The sequence below is a fragment of the Schistocerca cancellata genome, chromosome 8 (genome assembly GCF_023864275.1).
Source record: "Schistocerca cancellata isolate TAMUIC-IGC-003103 chromosome 8, iqSchCanc2.1, whole genome shotgun sequence".
Classification (NCBI taxonomy): domain Eukaryota; kingdom Metazoa; phylum Arthropoda; class Insecta; order Orthoptera; family Acrididae; genus Schistocerca; species Schistocerca cancellata.
In genome coordinates, this window is record NC_064633.1 from 590,971,201 (window position 1) to 590,988,145 (window position 16,945).

Consider the following 16,945-nt stretch of genomic DNA (forward strand, 5'->3'; position numbering starts at 1 on the left):
TCGCTAGCACTAGGAGGAGAATCCCACCCACAAAGCTTTTACCCAAAAACGTGAGTAATGTTTACACCAAATTTGCTTGAATTAACTGTAGGGGTCCCTGAGTTACGGTTTTATATTACCCATTTTTAGGTCCATCCTCAACTGTAAGTGTTCTAGATGGAGGGGACTGTATTTCTGCGAAATATTTCTTTTTCCAGACTGAAAGTGATACATGTGTGTAGTTGTGTAGAAACTGCTTCAGGCATTACGGAGGTGGTCTAATATGTTATTGTCTTTGAACACCACCCCTCCCTCCCGCATACACATTTAGGCGGGAAAAGTCGTAAGGGTTGTCACCAATAAGCTAACGATTCCAAAGCTACGGGTTCCATAATATTATTGGTCGTTATCTAATATTTTTACACGTGTGCATGTTAGGAGCATATTCCAGAGTCAGTATTTTTATAGATATAATACAAGCAATGAGTCATGTAGAGAAAAACTTGATTCAGTCTGCTTCAGGAGTTTTCGAGTTATGCTTTCATGTCAGGCTGTTTAAACCCCAACCTCACACTTGGGATGTTTTACCGGAACAGTAAGTCCTTCGAAACAGAAAGTGATACTTGTTCCAAATTTTGTAGAAACTGCTCCAGGCATTACAGGGACATGCAGTCTTTGCCCTCCCCCCCCCCTTAACCCTTCTCACTCCTAAAAGTGAAACATTGTCAGGGCGCTCACTAGTGACCCCAGTCCGCTAAATACACTCCTGGAAATGGAAAAAATAACACATTGACAGGGGTGTGTCAGACCCACCATACTTGCTCCGGACACTGCGAGAGGGCTGTACAAGCAATGATCACATGCACGGCACAGCGGACACACCAGGAATCGCGGTGTTGGCCGTCGAATGGCGCTAGCTGCGCAGCATTTGTGCACCGCCGCCGTCAGTGTCAGCCAGTTTGCCGTGGCATACGGAGCTCCATCGCAGTCTTTAACACTGGTAGCATGCCACGACAGCGTGGACGTGAACCGTATGTGCAGTTGACGGACTTTGAGCGAGGGCGTATAGTGGGCATGCGGGAGGCTGGGTGGACATACCGCCGAATTGCTCAACACGTGGGGCGTGAGGTCTCCACAGTACATCGATGTTGTCGCCAGTGGTCGGCGGAAGGTGCACGTGCCCGTCGACCTGGGACCGGACCGCAGCGACGCACGGATGCATGCCAAGATCGTAGGATCCTACACAGTGCCGTAGGGGACCGCACCGCCACTTCCCAGCAAATTAGGGACACTGTTGCTCCTGGGGTATCGGCGAGGACCATTCGCAACCGTCTCCATGAAGCTGGGCTACGGTCCCGCACACCGTTAGGCCGTCTTCCGCTCACGCCCCAACATCGTGCAGCCCGCCTCCAGTGGTGTCGCGACAGGCGTGAATGGAAGGACGAATGGAGACGTGTCGTCTTCAGTGATGAGAGTCGCTTCTGCCTTGGTGCCAATGATGGTCGTATGCGTGTTTGGCGCCGTGCAGGTGAGCGCCACAGTCAGGACTGCATACGACCGAGGCACACAGGGCCAACACCCGGCATCATGGTGTGGGGAGCGATCTCCTACACTGGCCGTACAACACTGGTGATCGTCGAGGGGACACTGAATAGTGCACGGTACATCCAAACTGTCATCGAACCCATCGTTCTACCATTCCTAGACCGGCAAGGGAACTTGCTGTTCCAACAGGACAATGCACGTCCGCATGTATCCCGTGCCACCCAACGTGCTCTAGAAGGTGTAAGTCAACTACCCTGGCCAGCAAGATCTCCGGATCTGTCCCCCATTGAGCATGTTTGGGACTGGATGAAGCGTCGTCTCACGCGGTCTGCACGTCCAGCACGAACGCTGGTCAAACTGAGGCGCCAGGTGGAAATGGCATGGCAAGCCGTTCCACAGGACTACATCCAGCATCTCTACGATCGTCTCCATGGGAGAATAGCAGCCTGCATTGCTGCGAAAGGTGGATATACACTGTACTAGTGCCGACATTGTGCATGCTCTGTTGCCTGTGTGTATGTGCCTGTGGTTCTGTCAGTGTGATCATGTGATGTATCTGACCCCAGGAATGGGTCGATAAAGTTTCCCCTTCCTGGGTCAATGAATTCTCGGTGTTCTTATTTCAATTTCCAGGAGTGTACATTGATTCGACATATCGAGTGACTTGTCGAAGGCACATTCAGCAGCAAGTGATCTATACACATTGCACCTGCAGGGTTTGAAACGCAATGTGTGAAGCACAGGCATCATGCAGGACCACGAGTTCACAGGCGGTGGTCTGTGTAATCAAGCAAGTATTTTTCTCACGTCACACCCATCCGTATGGGAGTTAGTTGGTTGTCACTCCCGCAGTGTTCCTTTCTAGGTTGTAAATGATTCGTATGTCAAGACTTGGTGAAATAGATCCAGTGAGTTAGGAGGAGATGTGGAACATAAATACACTCCTGGAAATTGAAATAAGAACACCGTGAATTCATTGTCCCAGGAAGGGGAAACTTTATTGACACATTCCTGGGGTCAGATACATCACATGATCACACTGACACAACCACAGGCACATAGACACAGGCAACAGAGCATGCACAATGTCGGCACTAGTACAGTGTATATCCACCTTTCGCAGCAATGCAGGCTGCTATTCTCCCATGGAGACGATCGTAGAGATGCTGGATGTAGTCCTGTGGAACGGCTTGCCATGCCATTTCCACCTGGCGCCTCAGTTGGACCAGCGTTCGTGCTGGACGTGCAGACCGCGTGAGACGACGCTTCATCCAGTCCCAAACATGCTCAATGGGGGACAGATCCGGAGATCTTGCTGGCCAGGGTAGTTGACTTACACCTTCTAGAGCACGTTGGGTGGCACGGGATACATGCGGACGTGCATTGTCCTGTTGGAACAGCAAGTTCCCTTGCCGGTCTAGGAATGGTAGAACGATGGGTTCGATGACGGTTTGGATGTACCGTGCACTATTCACTGTCCCCTCGACGATCACCAGTGGTGTACGGCCAGTGTAGGAGATCGCTCCCCACACCATGATGCCAGGTGTTGGCCCTGTGTGCCTCGGTCGTATGCAGTCCTGATTGTGGCGCTCACCTGCACGGCGCCAAACACGCATACGACCATCATTGGCACCAAAGCAGAAGCGTCTCTCATCGCTGAAGACGACACGTCTCCATTCGTCCCTCCATTCACGCCTGTCGCGACACCACTGGAGGCGGACTGCACGATGTTGGGGCGTGAGCGGAAGACGGCCTAACGGTGTGCGGGACCGTAGCCCAGCTTCATGGAGACGGTTGCGAATGGTCCTCGCTGATACCCCAGGAGCAACAGTGTCCCTAATTTGCTGGGAAGTGGCGGTGCGGTCCCCTACGGCACTGCGTAGGATCCTACGGTCTTGGCGTGCATCCGTGCGTCGCTGCGGTCCTGTCCCAGGTCACGTGCACCTTCCGCCGACCACTGGCGACAACATCGATGTACTGTGGAGACCTCACGCCCCACGTGTTGAGCAATTCGGCGGTATGTCCACCCAGCCTCCCGCATGCCCACTATACGCCCTCGCTCAAAGTCCGTCAACTGCACATACGGTTCACGTCCACGCTGTCGTGGCATGCTACCAGTGTTAAAGACTGCGATGGAGCTCCGTATGCCACGGCAAACTGGCTGACACTGACGGCGGCGGTGCACAAATGCTGCGCAGCTAGCGCCATTCGACGGTCAACACCGCGGTTCCTGGTGTGTCCGCTGTGCCGTGCGTGTGATCATTGCTTGTACAGCCCTCTCGCAGTGTCCGGAGCAAGTATGGTGGGTCTGACGCACCGGTGTCAATGTGTTCTTTTTTCCATTTCCAGGAGTGTACATACATGCAGATACTTTTGTGTAAGGTATGTCCAATTCAGAAGGCTGCCTTCGCTGTAGCGGCGTTGCATGTAATCCCAGTGGCGTGCTGGTATTCACAGTTGCACAAGCGGAGTTTGTGGCTTCGAAGCAGTTTTCTCATTTCTGGTGAGTTGTTTCTGTAGTTCGTTGTATGATGGATTTCTTTCAATCAGCACAAAGAGTGGTTAACCAATTTTTTCCCATACTTCATACAGAAGAGTAGCATGGTTCACAGATGCATCGCAAACGAGGTGTGCAGAGAGCAGTGTCCAGCACTGTGGACAACATTCCAGTGATGTCAGTGTTATGAGGCTGGATGTGTAAAGATGAAGGACATGCCATGAGCCATGCAGGAGGGCGTTATCAGCAATAGTGCCTTGATTTCGGCTATGGAGGAGTTCATGTGGATGACTCATTGGATAAATACACGTGACATTTCTGCTGAAATGCCGATAAACGAGTGAACTGTGTATCATACCAAGAGAAGCTACGTTAGACAAAGTGGATGTCCAAGCATGTTTCAGAAAAACCACAAGTCGGCGAAAATGGTTATTTTCGTGACCCATGTGTTCAGATACGCAGAGCAAGGAAAGGATTTCATTCTGAGATTGTAGCGTGCGCGTGGTGTCACCACTTCGACCCTTCTTCTCAATGGATGAGCAGGAAGTGGACGTAGAGCAGCTCCCCTTGTCCAGAAGTAGTCCACAGTTTCTTCCAAAGTCGAATAAGGGATGTTCAGTTTATTTTTCGACGACAAAGGACGTATGACCACTGCTCGCCGTCTGGCTACCACGGGATACAACAGTAAAGCAAAGCAGTTTTACAAAAGGTTGGTGAGGCTCAAACAAGCCAGCAAGAACAAGCGCATGTTCACGCTTTCGTATGGACTAGTGGTTCTACAGGACAACGCTAAGCCACGAGGACGGGAAGGCCCTCGAGCACCTTCAAAGATGTTGATGGAACGTTCTGGAACATCCTCATTACAACATCGATATTTCAGCATACGACTCGGATATCTATGGCACCTGGAAACAGTATCTGAAAGGTGAATTCTTCTCGGTTTATCAGCTGAGTGGTGTCGTCGTCTTATTGCAACTTTTCAATGAGTTTAGTACCGATCATTTTCTAGTTACGACACTTCGCCAGAAGATGATGGGTACGAAACTCATCGAAACTTTGCGACGATGCCAACTCTCGGCTGATAACTCGAGATGAATTCATCACTGGAATACGCCGAGAAAGACTGCAATCGCATATAGTATCTGAAAGTAAGAGGTTCACTTGTGACAAGGGGCTGCAGGACACCATGGAAAACTGGATCCATTAGAAACCCAGGAATCTCTACATTGAAGCCATTTCCTCCTATCCTACACAATGGGATCTGTGTGTCAATGTCAAAAGTATTTTTGTAGAGTGGCACTGTTCCATAACAACTGTAATCATAATACTCTTACTAAAATTTCTTGAAATATAACTGTAGTCTCTTCCCATTTGTACACATTTTATAACACATAGAGGTGATAACATTCAATGTGTACCAAAAAGTAGCATTTGAAAATGTGATTTTACGGAGAGGGTGTTGGGTCACTTCTCCTGGCATACTGAACACAGAGATGAGAGGTCAAGTCTTTTGTATATTTTCGGCCGGCCGGTGTGGCCGTGCGGTTTTAGGCGCTTCAGTGTAGAACCGCCTGACCGCTACGGTCGCAGGTTCGACTCCTGCCTCGGGCATGGATGTGTGTGATGTCCTTAGGTTAGTTAGGTTTCAGTAGTTCTAAGTTCTAGGGGATTGATGACCTCAGATGTTAAGTCCCATAGTGCTCAGAGCACAGGGTCTAATTTAAATATTACAAATTTCTCGAGCCCTGACTAATTGAGCAAATCGTTTGCTTCTTTTTGTGTACAGTGGACATGAGGCAGCATATAAAATCGCCATTTTCTCAGGGTTGCTTCTTGAGAAAATCCCGAAAAACCATGAGTTTTGGGTACATAAAATCCAATCGTGGGGATGACCAGTTCTATAATTTCTATTCATGGTAAACTGTCGAATCTTTGGCCGTATGTTCTCAAGATGATACGCTCAAGGAACATGGAAACATTTTTCGATATCATTTTCCATTATCGAGAGCTAGAGCTTAGAATTTACCACACTTAAAGAAGTAAAATATGTATCTAACATTCAGTATGAGGTGTAAACATAGTTTTGACAGATGTAGCGAACACATGTCAAAGATTATAGGGTCAACGCCAGAGGTCTGAGGTCAAAAAACTGTTCTTGGTCGACATGCTCTCACCAATAAAATTTTATGACGCGTAGTCTCTATGTAATTGTCGCGTCACGCCTTCACAAATATGCCCGAAATGTTCCTGCGGTGACAGAAAATCGGTAAAAGGGTCTTCACATGCCTGGAAAGAGCTTAAAATTACTGTTAGAAATTATATTATACTGGAAACACTGTAATTCAGTAAAGCATTTCAAATAACATATTTACTGTTTTGAAACACAAATCATTAATGGGGTGCTTTCAGTTCCGTTCGAATAATGAGCTAAGTATCCAAATAAAACCTAAAGCGAACGATTTTGTGTTAACTTTATATAAGGCACACTTATATGTAGCTTATAGGTATCAAAGTATGTAAATAAACTGTCCTAACTTTACCGATCTATGGAAACTGTTTTATACAACCAGCATAACTCTGCTATATGTAGCAGGGAAAAAGGAGGGAAACAGAGGAAAAACGCTGCTGTCAGAGCACAGTAGAAATAGAAATACAGATTATTTGAGACATTACACAGGCTTGGGGGAAGATCACGACCCTCATAGATTTGCGAAACTTAACTCGCAGATATGGGGAGAAGAATTTTGGACCGAAATTTTAAAGAAGGCTGTATAGGTTAAAATTAAATTGGGCCTCTAGAATTTTTGAGCTGCCGAGGTATGGGGACAACAGTGACAGTGCGAGCCAAAGACAGACGGTGTAAGTGAGTGAAGAGACAACGGCATTGGAACGGACAGTAAATCAGTTGGAGGGAAAGGAGATCATGGCTGAGAGACATATATGTACAGTGCCACTGAGGGGGAGGTTCCTGACTGTGGTGGATTTACTACAAAGAGAGACTGGGTAAAAGGAAATTGAAAGTAATTCCATCCTGGGTTCAGGAGAGTGGGACAGTGTCTGGTCGACGAAATGTAATAATACACTACTGGCCATTAAAATTGCTACAACACGAAGATCACGTGCTACAGACGCGAAATTTAACCGACAGGAAGAAGATGCTGTGATATGCAAATGATTAGCTTCTCAGAGCATTCTCACCAGGTTGGCGCCGATGGCGACACCTAAAACGTGCTGACATGAGGAAAGTTTCCAACCGATTTCTCATGCACAAACAGCAATTGACCGGTGTTGCCTGGTGAAACGTTGTTGTGATGCCTCGTGTAAGGAGGAGAAATTTCTACCATCCCGTTTCCGACTTTGATAAAGGTCGGATTGTAGCCTATCGCAATTGCCGTTTATCGTGCGTCTCGATCGCTGAGTCAACAGATGGGGACGTTTACAAGACAACAACCATCTGCACGAACAGTTCGACGACGTTTGCAGCAGCAGCTCGATGACCATGGCTGCGGTTACCCTTGACGCTGCATCACAGACAGGAGCGCCTGCGATGGTGTACTCAACGACGAACCTGGGTGCACGAATGAAATAAAGTCATTTTTTCGGATGAATCCAGGTTCTGTTTACAGCATCATGATGGTCGCATCCGTGTTTGGCGACATCGCGGTGAACGCACATTGGAAGCGTCTATTCGGCATCGCCATACTGGCGTATCACGCGGCATGATGGTATGGGATGCCATTGGTTACACGTCTCGGTCACCTCTTGTTCGCATTGACGGCACTTTGAACAGTGGACGTTACATTTCAGATGTGTTAGGACCCCAGGCTGTACCTTTCATTCGATCCCTGCGAAACCCTACATTTCAGCAGGATAATGCACGACTGCATGTTGCAGGTCCTGTACGGGCCTTTGTGGATACAGAAAATGTTCGACTGATGCCCTGGCCAGCACATTTTCTAGATCTCCCACCAACTGAAAACGTCTGGTCAATGGTGGCCGAGGAACTGCTTCGCCACAATACTCCAGTCACTATTCTTGATGAACTGTAGTATCGCGTTGACGCTGCATGGGCAGCTGTACCTGTACACCTCATCCAAGCTCTGTTTGACTCAATGCTCAGGCGTATTAAGGCCGTTATTACGGCCCGAGTTGGTTGTTCTGGGTACTGATTTCTCAGGATCTATGCACCCAAATTGAGTGAAAATGTAACCACGTGTCAGTTCTAGTATAATATATTTGTCCAATGAATACCCGTTTATGATCTGCATTTCTTCTTGGTGTAGCAATTTTAACGGCCAGTAGTGTACTATACCAACAGCAATTATATTGATGTTGTTTTATTAGGGAACCAGTTTAGACATATAGTGCCGTCATCTTCAGGCTTGCTGTATCAAGACCTCAAGTACAACTCGTGAGTGTTTAAGATATGGCACTAATACTCGTGGGGTTCAATAGCAGAACCAGATACGAGTGCTGGTACCTTGTGTTACGCATGCACGTGTGCTGCTTGGTGTCATTCATGGGCAAGCCTGAAGATGACGTACTGGAACGTCGAAATTGGTCGCCTAATAAAAGAAATATCAAAATAACGGCTGTTGGTATCGTATTATTACTGTCGGATTAAAGGAAGTGGGATGTTATTTGGTGAAGGACAGTGAATATGTTCGAATGCCGAAATTATTGGGAGGGAAGGCGGAATGAGGGTTGAGATAGCTGGTTCCGTACATTTCTGTCAGAATCTTCTGAAGTGGAACATATACGCCCTTTTTGTGCTCCAACAAGAGCAATTCTCCTCTGGTAGACGTACAGGGTGATCAAAAATTCAGTATAAATTTGAAAACTTAATAACTCACGGAATAACGTAGATAGAGAGGTAAAAATTGACACACATGCTTGGAATGACATGGGGTTTTATTAGAACAGAAAAAAAGTTCACAAAATGTCCGACAAATGACGCTGGACAGGAAAACTGCTACCGTGACGGGTGAGAGGTACGGCGATATGTTACAGCATCGCATCATCCCCAGCCTGGCTGATAAACACCTGCTGAAACGTACGATGTTTATGCAGGATGGTGCTCCACCCGATATTGCTAGACGCGTGAAAGATCTTTTGCGCGCGTCGTTTGGTGATGATCGTGTGCTCAGCCGCCACTTTCGTCATGCTTGGCCTCCCAGGTTCCCAGACCTCAGTCCGTGCGATTATTGGCTTTTGGGTTACCTGAAGTCGCCAGTGTATCGTGATCGACCGACACCTCTAGGGATGTTGAAAGACAACATCCGAGGCCAATGCCTCACCATAACTCCGGACATGCTTTACAGTGCTGTTCACAACATTATTCCTCGACTACAGCTATTGTTGAGTAATGATGGTGGGCATATTGAGCATTTCCTGTAAAGAACATCAGCTTTGCTTTGTCTTACTTTGTTATGCTAATTATTGCTATTCTGATCGAATGAAGCGCCATCTGTCGGATATTTTTTGAACGTTTCTGTTTTTTTGGTTCTAATAAAACCCCATGTCATTCCAAGCATGTGTGTCAATTTGTACCTCTCTATCTACATTATTCCGTGAGTTATTCAGTTTTCAAATTTATACTGACTTTTTGATCACCCGGTACATTCCAGTGAGACAGGTAGCCTGCTCTGGACGTGTATAAGACAACAGAGAGCTTGAGGAGCGGGGAGCAGAGCCAGAGGCGGTGTAGACACTCACCGACGACGTTGAGCTTGAAGGCCTGGCTGATCTTGGGCTCGGTGCTGACCTGGCACTCGTAGGTGCCAGAGTCGCGCAGCTGCGGCGAGCCGACCTTGAGCGTCCACTCGTCGGAGCCGTCGGCGTGCAGCGACTGGAAGCGCTGGTCGTTGGTGTAGGTGAGGATGCCGACGGTGAGGATGTGCAGGTCGCGCTTGCGGATCCACGAGACGGCTCGGTCGCCCAGGTTGCGCACGCGGCAGTGCAGGTAGGCGCTCTGGCCCACCGTGGTCGTCGTCTCGCGCCGCGTGTTGTTGTCGAAGTAGGGCTGCGAGAAGGGCTGCTCCCAGTACGGCGCGTGCTGCTCCACGACCGCACCTGCGGCACACACGCGAGGCAGCCAGATTAGAACTAAATTAGATTGGATTTACTATTCATTCCACAGACCCATAAAAGAGGGAATCCTCGTGGGTGTAGAACATGTCAGACAAACACATTACAAAAATGTAATTAAAAAAACTTGAGTTTCATTAATTTTAATGATTCTCAGTCAATAAACAGTGAAATTACATACATGAATTAAATTTGAACTCCTAATATTTACAGGTTTAATACTGACATCTGTTTTCATTAAATCCATCATTCAGACATTTGCTTGTTTCTTGGCTATTACAACCAAGTATTGTCAAAAATTAAAGTAAATTATTCATTTCAGTGATCCTCAGTTAAGAACAGTCAGATTATGTACAAGATTTAAAAGTATACTTCCACTATTTACAGACTTAAGACTTACATCTGCTTTCCATACATCCATCATTCACACAGTAGGTAGTTACTTCGCTGTTACAACCAAGTATTGTCAAAAATTAAAGTATATTAAATTTTCGTTAAAATATTCTACTGCACTTGTTGAAAACTCATGGATGGAACAGAAGGAGTCGGCCACCAAAAATTCTTTTAAATTATGTTTAAATTGTGCCTTGTCGGAAACTAAACTCTTAATGGTTGCTGGTAACTTATTGAAAATATGCGTTGCTGAATACTCGACTCCATTCTGGGCAAGAGTAAGTGATTTTAAATCTTTATGTATATTGTTCTTATTCCTATTATTGATACTGTGTACTGTGTTAGTTGGAAAAAGAGATGTATTATTTACAACAAACTTCACTAAGGAATAAATATACTGAGAAGCTGTGGTTAATACGCCCAGTTCTTTGAATAGCTTTCGACATGATGATCTTGGATTTACACTACTAATTACTCTTATTATACGCTTCTGTACTCTAAAAATTTTTTCTCTGTTTGTGGAGTTACCACAAAATATAATACCATATGACATAATGGAGTGAAAATAATCAAAATATGCCAGTTTTTTAATATTTATATCTCCTATATCTGACATCAGTGGCATTGCAAACACAGACTTGTTTAGGCGCTTTAGCAGTTCGTTAGTATGTTTCTCCCAACTGAATTTATTATCAAGTTGTAATTCCAAGAATTTTACACTCTCAACTTCTCCTATTTCCATGTCATCATATTTTATACGCACAACTGAAGGAAATCCCTTGGAAGTTCTGAACTGCATATAGTGGGTCTTTTCAAAGTTTAATGACAGTGAATTGGCTATCAATACTTATTAATGTCAATAAAAATTTGAATAGCTGCCCTTTCTAAATTTATATTTGATTTGCTATTTATTGCAATGTTTGTATCACCTGCAAATAAGACAAACTTGGCCTCTGGTAATGTAACAGATGACAGGTCTTTAATACACACAAGAAACAGTAGTGCACCTAGTATGGAACCTTGGGAAACACCACATGTAATTTCTTCCTAGTCAGATAAAGTCTGATTGCCTACTGCTGAAGTTTTCTTGTGTTTTCTATTAACAAGATATGACTGAAACAACTTTGCTGCACTACCATTGACGCCATGATATTTTAACTTACTTAAAAGAATGCTGTGATTCACACAGTCAAACGCCTTTGATAGGTCACAGAATATGCCTCCAGTCAGGTTACCGGTCAAAGTGCTTAGAGTTTGCAAGCAAAGTCAACAACGCCCCCTCTACAGTGTAGCAGTGGTGAGATTTAACCAACAAAGGACCCTAGCAGTGGCGAGATTTAACAACAAATGATCAACGAAATTACAATCGAGACCAAAAACAGCACAGAAAGTTCAATTTACTAATGAGTGCTTGCTTCCTATGTCTAATGCGAGGACAGATATGAGACACCACGTAGATAATGGTGATATGTTGCTACGCAAGAGAGGCCATTTCAAAACTTATGACAGGCTAGTGCAGTTCTTCCTATTTTAGTGGTAATTTTCGCATTGAGAGGTAAAATCTAGCTTTGTGACGGGTAAAAATTAAAATATTCGATTGTACTTCCGTCAAGAAACTAAAGTATTTTCCAAACATAATTAGTATTACTGCTGTTTCGTACGTCTGTAACACAGATTACATAAGTTATCACGAATTATATGTTTTCTCCTAAATAGTGTCATAAACACATGATACAATGCTGTGTGACTTGCAGCTTGTGAAGCGAATATATGAACAGCGTCTTCGCCACATAATCCATTTAATACACACACACTTTGTACCATATATCTGTGACAATAAAACTGAAACCTATGCACCACATAGCCTTTAGTATTTCATGAAAACGCCTTGTCTCATTTGTAGGTAGTTCGTGCAAGAGACCAGAAATTGCTTCACTGTTCACCTCATACAATAACCTAACAGACAGGAAAGCAGTAGCTATTTAATAGCTGCTACACTGCTGTAGGGCCTATACTACTATTTTTACCGATATTACTCTTATTGCTTTTATTATTATTGTTGTCATTATTAAAAACTTGTATACACAGTATTAATCGTCCAATAGTATATTTACTTAATAACTCGTTATGAACTGACATCGTCAGATAATACCAAACAGATAGTCCACAACACGACAGTGAGGTTCGTAGCAGTGTAGAGATTTCTGTATAACGATATCTCACATTTTATGACAATATCGATATAAATCGCAAGCAAATTGAAACACACAAACAGACTCAGAACAAATAAATTTCGTATTACAGTTTATTCAAATATTGAAGCAATATGAATGTATAAGCCAAATATGCTGTACAAGTGAGTGATGGCACTCAGTCCTGTTTTATACTGAAAAACTGGTAAATCTAATGAAAAAGCTGAAAAAGGGGGTAGGGGAATAGAAAGAAATGTAAGGAATGTAGATGTGTAATAGTTATAACAAGATTGTTAACTAATGGCGAGAGAAATTATGACCCCCTCCTGCTACTTTAGTACTGGTAAATAATGGCACTGTGTTTCGTCATTAAGGACCAGGTCAGCATTCTTTGATTGGTGTTTATTAACTGCCAGAATTTGGATTAATCTTATTTTTCTGCCTTTAGTTCCTCTATGGAGAACATCACATTTCACATCATATGAATGAATGTCATTCAGCCAAATTCCACAGATTTCATTCTCGCCCCGCGCCTCTTTTATTCAGCCTGTGTGTTTTGCATCGATATAGTTATGAAATGTCACATACCTTCGTAGAACAGTTTTTGTACAGCTATGATCTCTCGCTGAGTTTGTGTGGACTATCTGTTTAATACTATCTAACGATAGTGTAGGAAGCCAAAAGCTGGGTCACAACGAACTAATAAATAAACATTATTGTGGAACGTTAATACTGTGTTTTCAAGTTCTTGATGCATCTTCGTTCCTTCAAGAACAGAGAGAATATTCCATAAAATTATTGTTATTGTAATGTTAACTGAATTTTCCGTGATGCTTGGCCGTAAATGATGATATTAAAAAGGAAAGAAAACCTAATGATTTGAAAAATTATATTTCTTTTGTCAGGAACCTGCTTTCGTCTCCTCAAGATGGCTTGAGAAGCCAAAACCCGATTCGTGATCAAACAGATATAATTCTGCGAAACATTAGGAAGGTTTTCTTTCTCCGTGTTATTATTATTACTATTACTATTAATATTGGTAGTAGTAGTATTGAGAATGATCAGAGGCAAAGCGTTTGCAGCCAGCAGTCTTCAGATTTATGCCAGTTCAAAGGTAAGTAGCCCAGCTGTGCAGTGATTTCTAAATAGGAGAGTAGAACACAGCACTCATTTTTATTTGGTTGGTGCTGTATATGGGCCCAAGATATGTGTGAAGTAAGTGTCACTTTTGAATGGAGTATGGCACCAGAACCATTTTATCTAAAAATTGTATATCTACGATGTCCTTAGTTATCCTTCTTTCCCGTAGAATGTTTGGAAACATAAGCAATCCCTTGACAATCATTAATCATTCTATAAAAATATTGTTCTAAATAAGCCATACTAGTTGTCTCACTGACGCAATAGTTCACTACTTAATTAAATATCCACACGATGTAAATATAATTTAGCTTTTGTGATTTTACAAAGGAAGGGTTCAAAGTAAGTTCTTTTTCGCTCTAAAGTTGAGTTAGGTGATGACAACGATTGAAAGGGTAGTAATAGATAACAACTGATTTCACTGAGCTGTAATGGTCTCATATTGATTGAGAACCATTGTGGCAGTGCCTGGCGGACTTAACGTGCCAAGAAGCTGAACACACTTAGGTTGGCTGGAAGAAGTACCACAGCTGTCTGGGCGGCTGGTAGGCCTGATTTGAGCTTCTGCAGGCAACAGTAGTATTTTGCGGTTAGTATAGTCAGCCTCCAGACTGAACAGACCTATAGCTTACATTCATCACACTGTAGTACAATCACGGAATGGAATCTCTCCTCATCGTGCTCATTTTCATCTTCGATCTCCACTTTCATCTATGATCCACGATTGCTTGTGGATGGTTTCTCGTCATTGACGAGTCCTGTCTGCTGGTTCCTTAATCACCGAAATTTTTACAGTTATCATAGTTTCGCTACTCATATCATTGCTTTCTTTTACTAAATGTGTGAGCTTTTATGTAAGCGTATTTATAGATCTCTTACGAGATAATATATCCGTTTAATTGTGTCTGTGGTAGGGTAGGGTAGGGTAGGGTAGGGTAGTAGGTCAGCCTGTCTTCCGCTTCGATAAAACTTGTCTCGTAATTATCCATGAACACGGGTCTTTGTCGGTTTGACGCAACTATTGTCAACTGCAGTTTAAGAAACTTTAAGAATCTTTCCTATTCAGTCTCATTAAACCTAATTCTGAATAGGCGTGTAGATCCGACGCATTCATCAGTGCGAACAGTCATTACTAGGTAACAACGTGTAAAGACTTGAGGCCCGTTCCTGAATACAGGAGTAGACATATAAGACTTGAAGTGTACTTCAAAGCGTCTTTTCATTTATTCATCCATCCACTAATTCATAATGTTCTGCAGAGCTTATCAGGAACGAACGTCTTCAGGAAGGCGAAACAAGTCACGGTATACAATACCAAAAGAGAGCTAATTATCACAAAATTAATGTCTATGCTGTATTAATGACTAAATATCAGCACGCTCATTGTGCCTACTCCAGGTAAATGCCACCTCATTAACAACAGGAAGATACTATTTGTAAAACGCTGCTGCTCCCTCAGTTATTAAACGGATGTCGTTTGTAATCCGTTAGTAGCTGAATTTTTAGTCAAGTAATAATAATTTTTTATATGATGCAGCTATCGAATTTGTAACAACGGACAGTCGTTTATAATTCCTTTAAAGAAATAAAAACTTTGAGGTTCGCCGATGACATTGTAATTCTGTCAGAGACAGCAAAGGACTTGGAAGAGCAGTGGAACGGATTCGATAGTGTCTTGAAAGGATGATATAAGATGAACATCAACAAAAGCAAAACGAGAATAATGGAATGTAGTCGAAGTAAGTCGGATGATGCTGAGGGAATTAGATTAGGAAATGAGACACTTAAAGTAGTAAAGGAGTTTTGCTATTTGGGAATGATGGTCGAAGTAGAGAAGATATAAAATGTAGACTGGCAATGGCAAGGAAAGCGTTTCTGAAGAAGAGAAATTTGTTAACATCGAGTATAGGTTTAAGTGGCAGGAAGTCGTTTCTGAAAGTATTTTTATGGAGTGTAAACATGTATGGAAGTGAAACATGGAGGATAAATAGTTTGGACAAGAAGAGAATAGAAGCTTTCGAAATGTGATGCTACAGAAGAATGCTGAAGATTAGATGGGTAGATCACATAACTAATGAGGAGGTATTGAATAGTTTAGTTTATTACATTTTTACTACACTAGAGTGCAAAACGTAGGGACAAAAGTAAGTTTCACATGATGTGTGAGTGCCACGTTAGCAATGCAGTTGGCAGCTGTAGGACGGTCGTTCGTGGATGTGCATATGCTGCGGTACGTCTTCCCAAAGATGGTGGGGAGGGTGGTTGAACGGGTAAGCCAGGGCATTCGCCGAATATTCTCTTGTTCCAAGACCTACGCCACCTGCGCTCTTCCACGCAGTCACGCATTGTCATTCGTAAAAATGGAGTGCACCCCGGGTGAGACGCTCATTGTAAAGGAGTACAGTCAGTGTCACAATAACATTGACTGGTGAGTGTACCGTATTCGAAGATCTGGGGACAGTACGCACATGCAATGTTATTCCTTCCTACCCCATAACATCCGGACCATCAAAACGGTATTGTTCGACATTGCTGGATGTACCCTCATATGACGAGAGGTGGCATCCCAAACATAATCGAAAATGATCCTTGTGGTGGCCTTGGTGTTACGTTGCGGGGGGTTACTAACCTACAGGTCTTTGACACAGTACACTGGGTGCTCAGCGTTGTTGTTACACTGTGGGCCTTCTCAATGTGCATCTTTCCGACTGTGTATTCCGTCCTTACTTGATTTTTATGGATGACAAAGTGCGACCGTATGGAATCCGTAAGTGGACGAGGTCTTGAAACGAGAGCTTATTCGCTGAATGGAGTGGCCTGACTATTTCGTAACTTAAATTGCATCTAATATGTGTGGTACGCATTAGGGAGATGTATTTCAGTAGGTCCACGTCCACCAACAAACTTCCAGGTACCTTCTATACAACACTGTAGCAGTTCATTCTACGTACGGTCTACGTTTCATCGAACTATGTCACTTGCCTGTGATAAATCAAGCGGAAGTTCCTTTCGTCCGAAGTCTTGGAGATCAGCGTATATCTGAGCATTTTCTAATTTTCTGTCACGATTCATCTGTAAATCTCTTATGATTTCCCACAGTTTTATTGTAGTT

At 43.8% G+C, this 16,945-nt stretch overlaps 1 protein-coding gene across 1 annotated transcript in view; it reads right to left on the reverse strand.

Moving 5' to 3' along the window:
- Positions 1–14,544, reverse strand: part of LOC126095698 (limbic system-associated membrane protein-like) — a 167,774-nt gene extending 153,230 nt beyond the window's left edge. The window contains exons 1-2 of the mRNA XM_049910450.1: positions 14,466–14,544; positions 9,737–10,093 (exon numbers count right to left, since the gene is read on the reverse strand). Of these exons, the coding sequence (XP_049766407.1) occupies positions 9,737–10,093; positions 14,466–14,544 (436 nt within the window). The remainder of the gene's footprint in view (positions 1–9,736; positions 10,094–14,465) is intronic.
- Between the last annotated feature and the right edge of the window lie 2,401 nt (positions 14,545–16,945).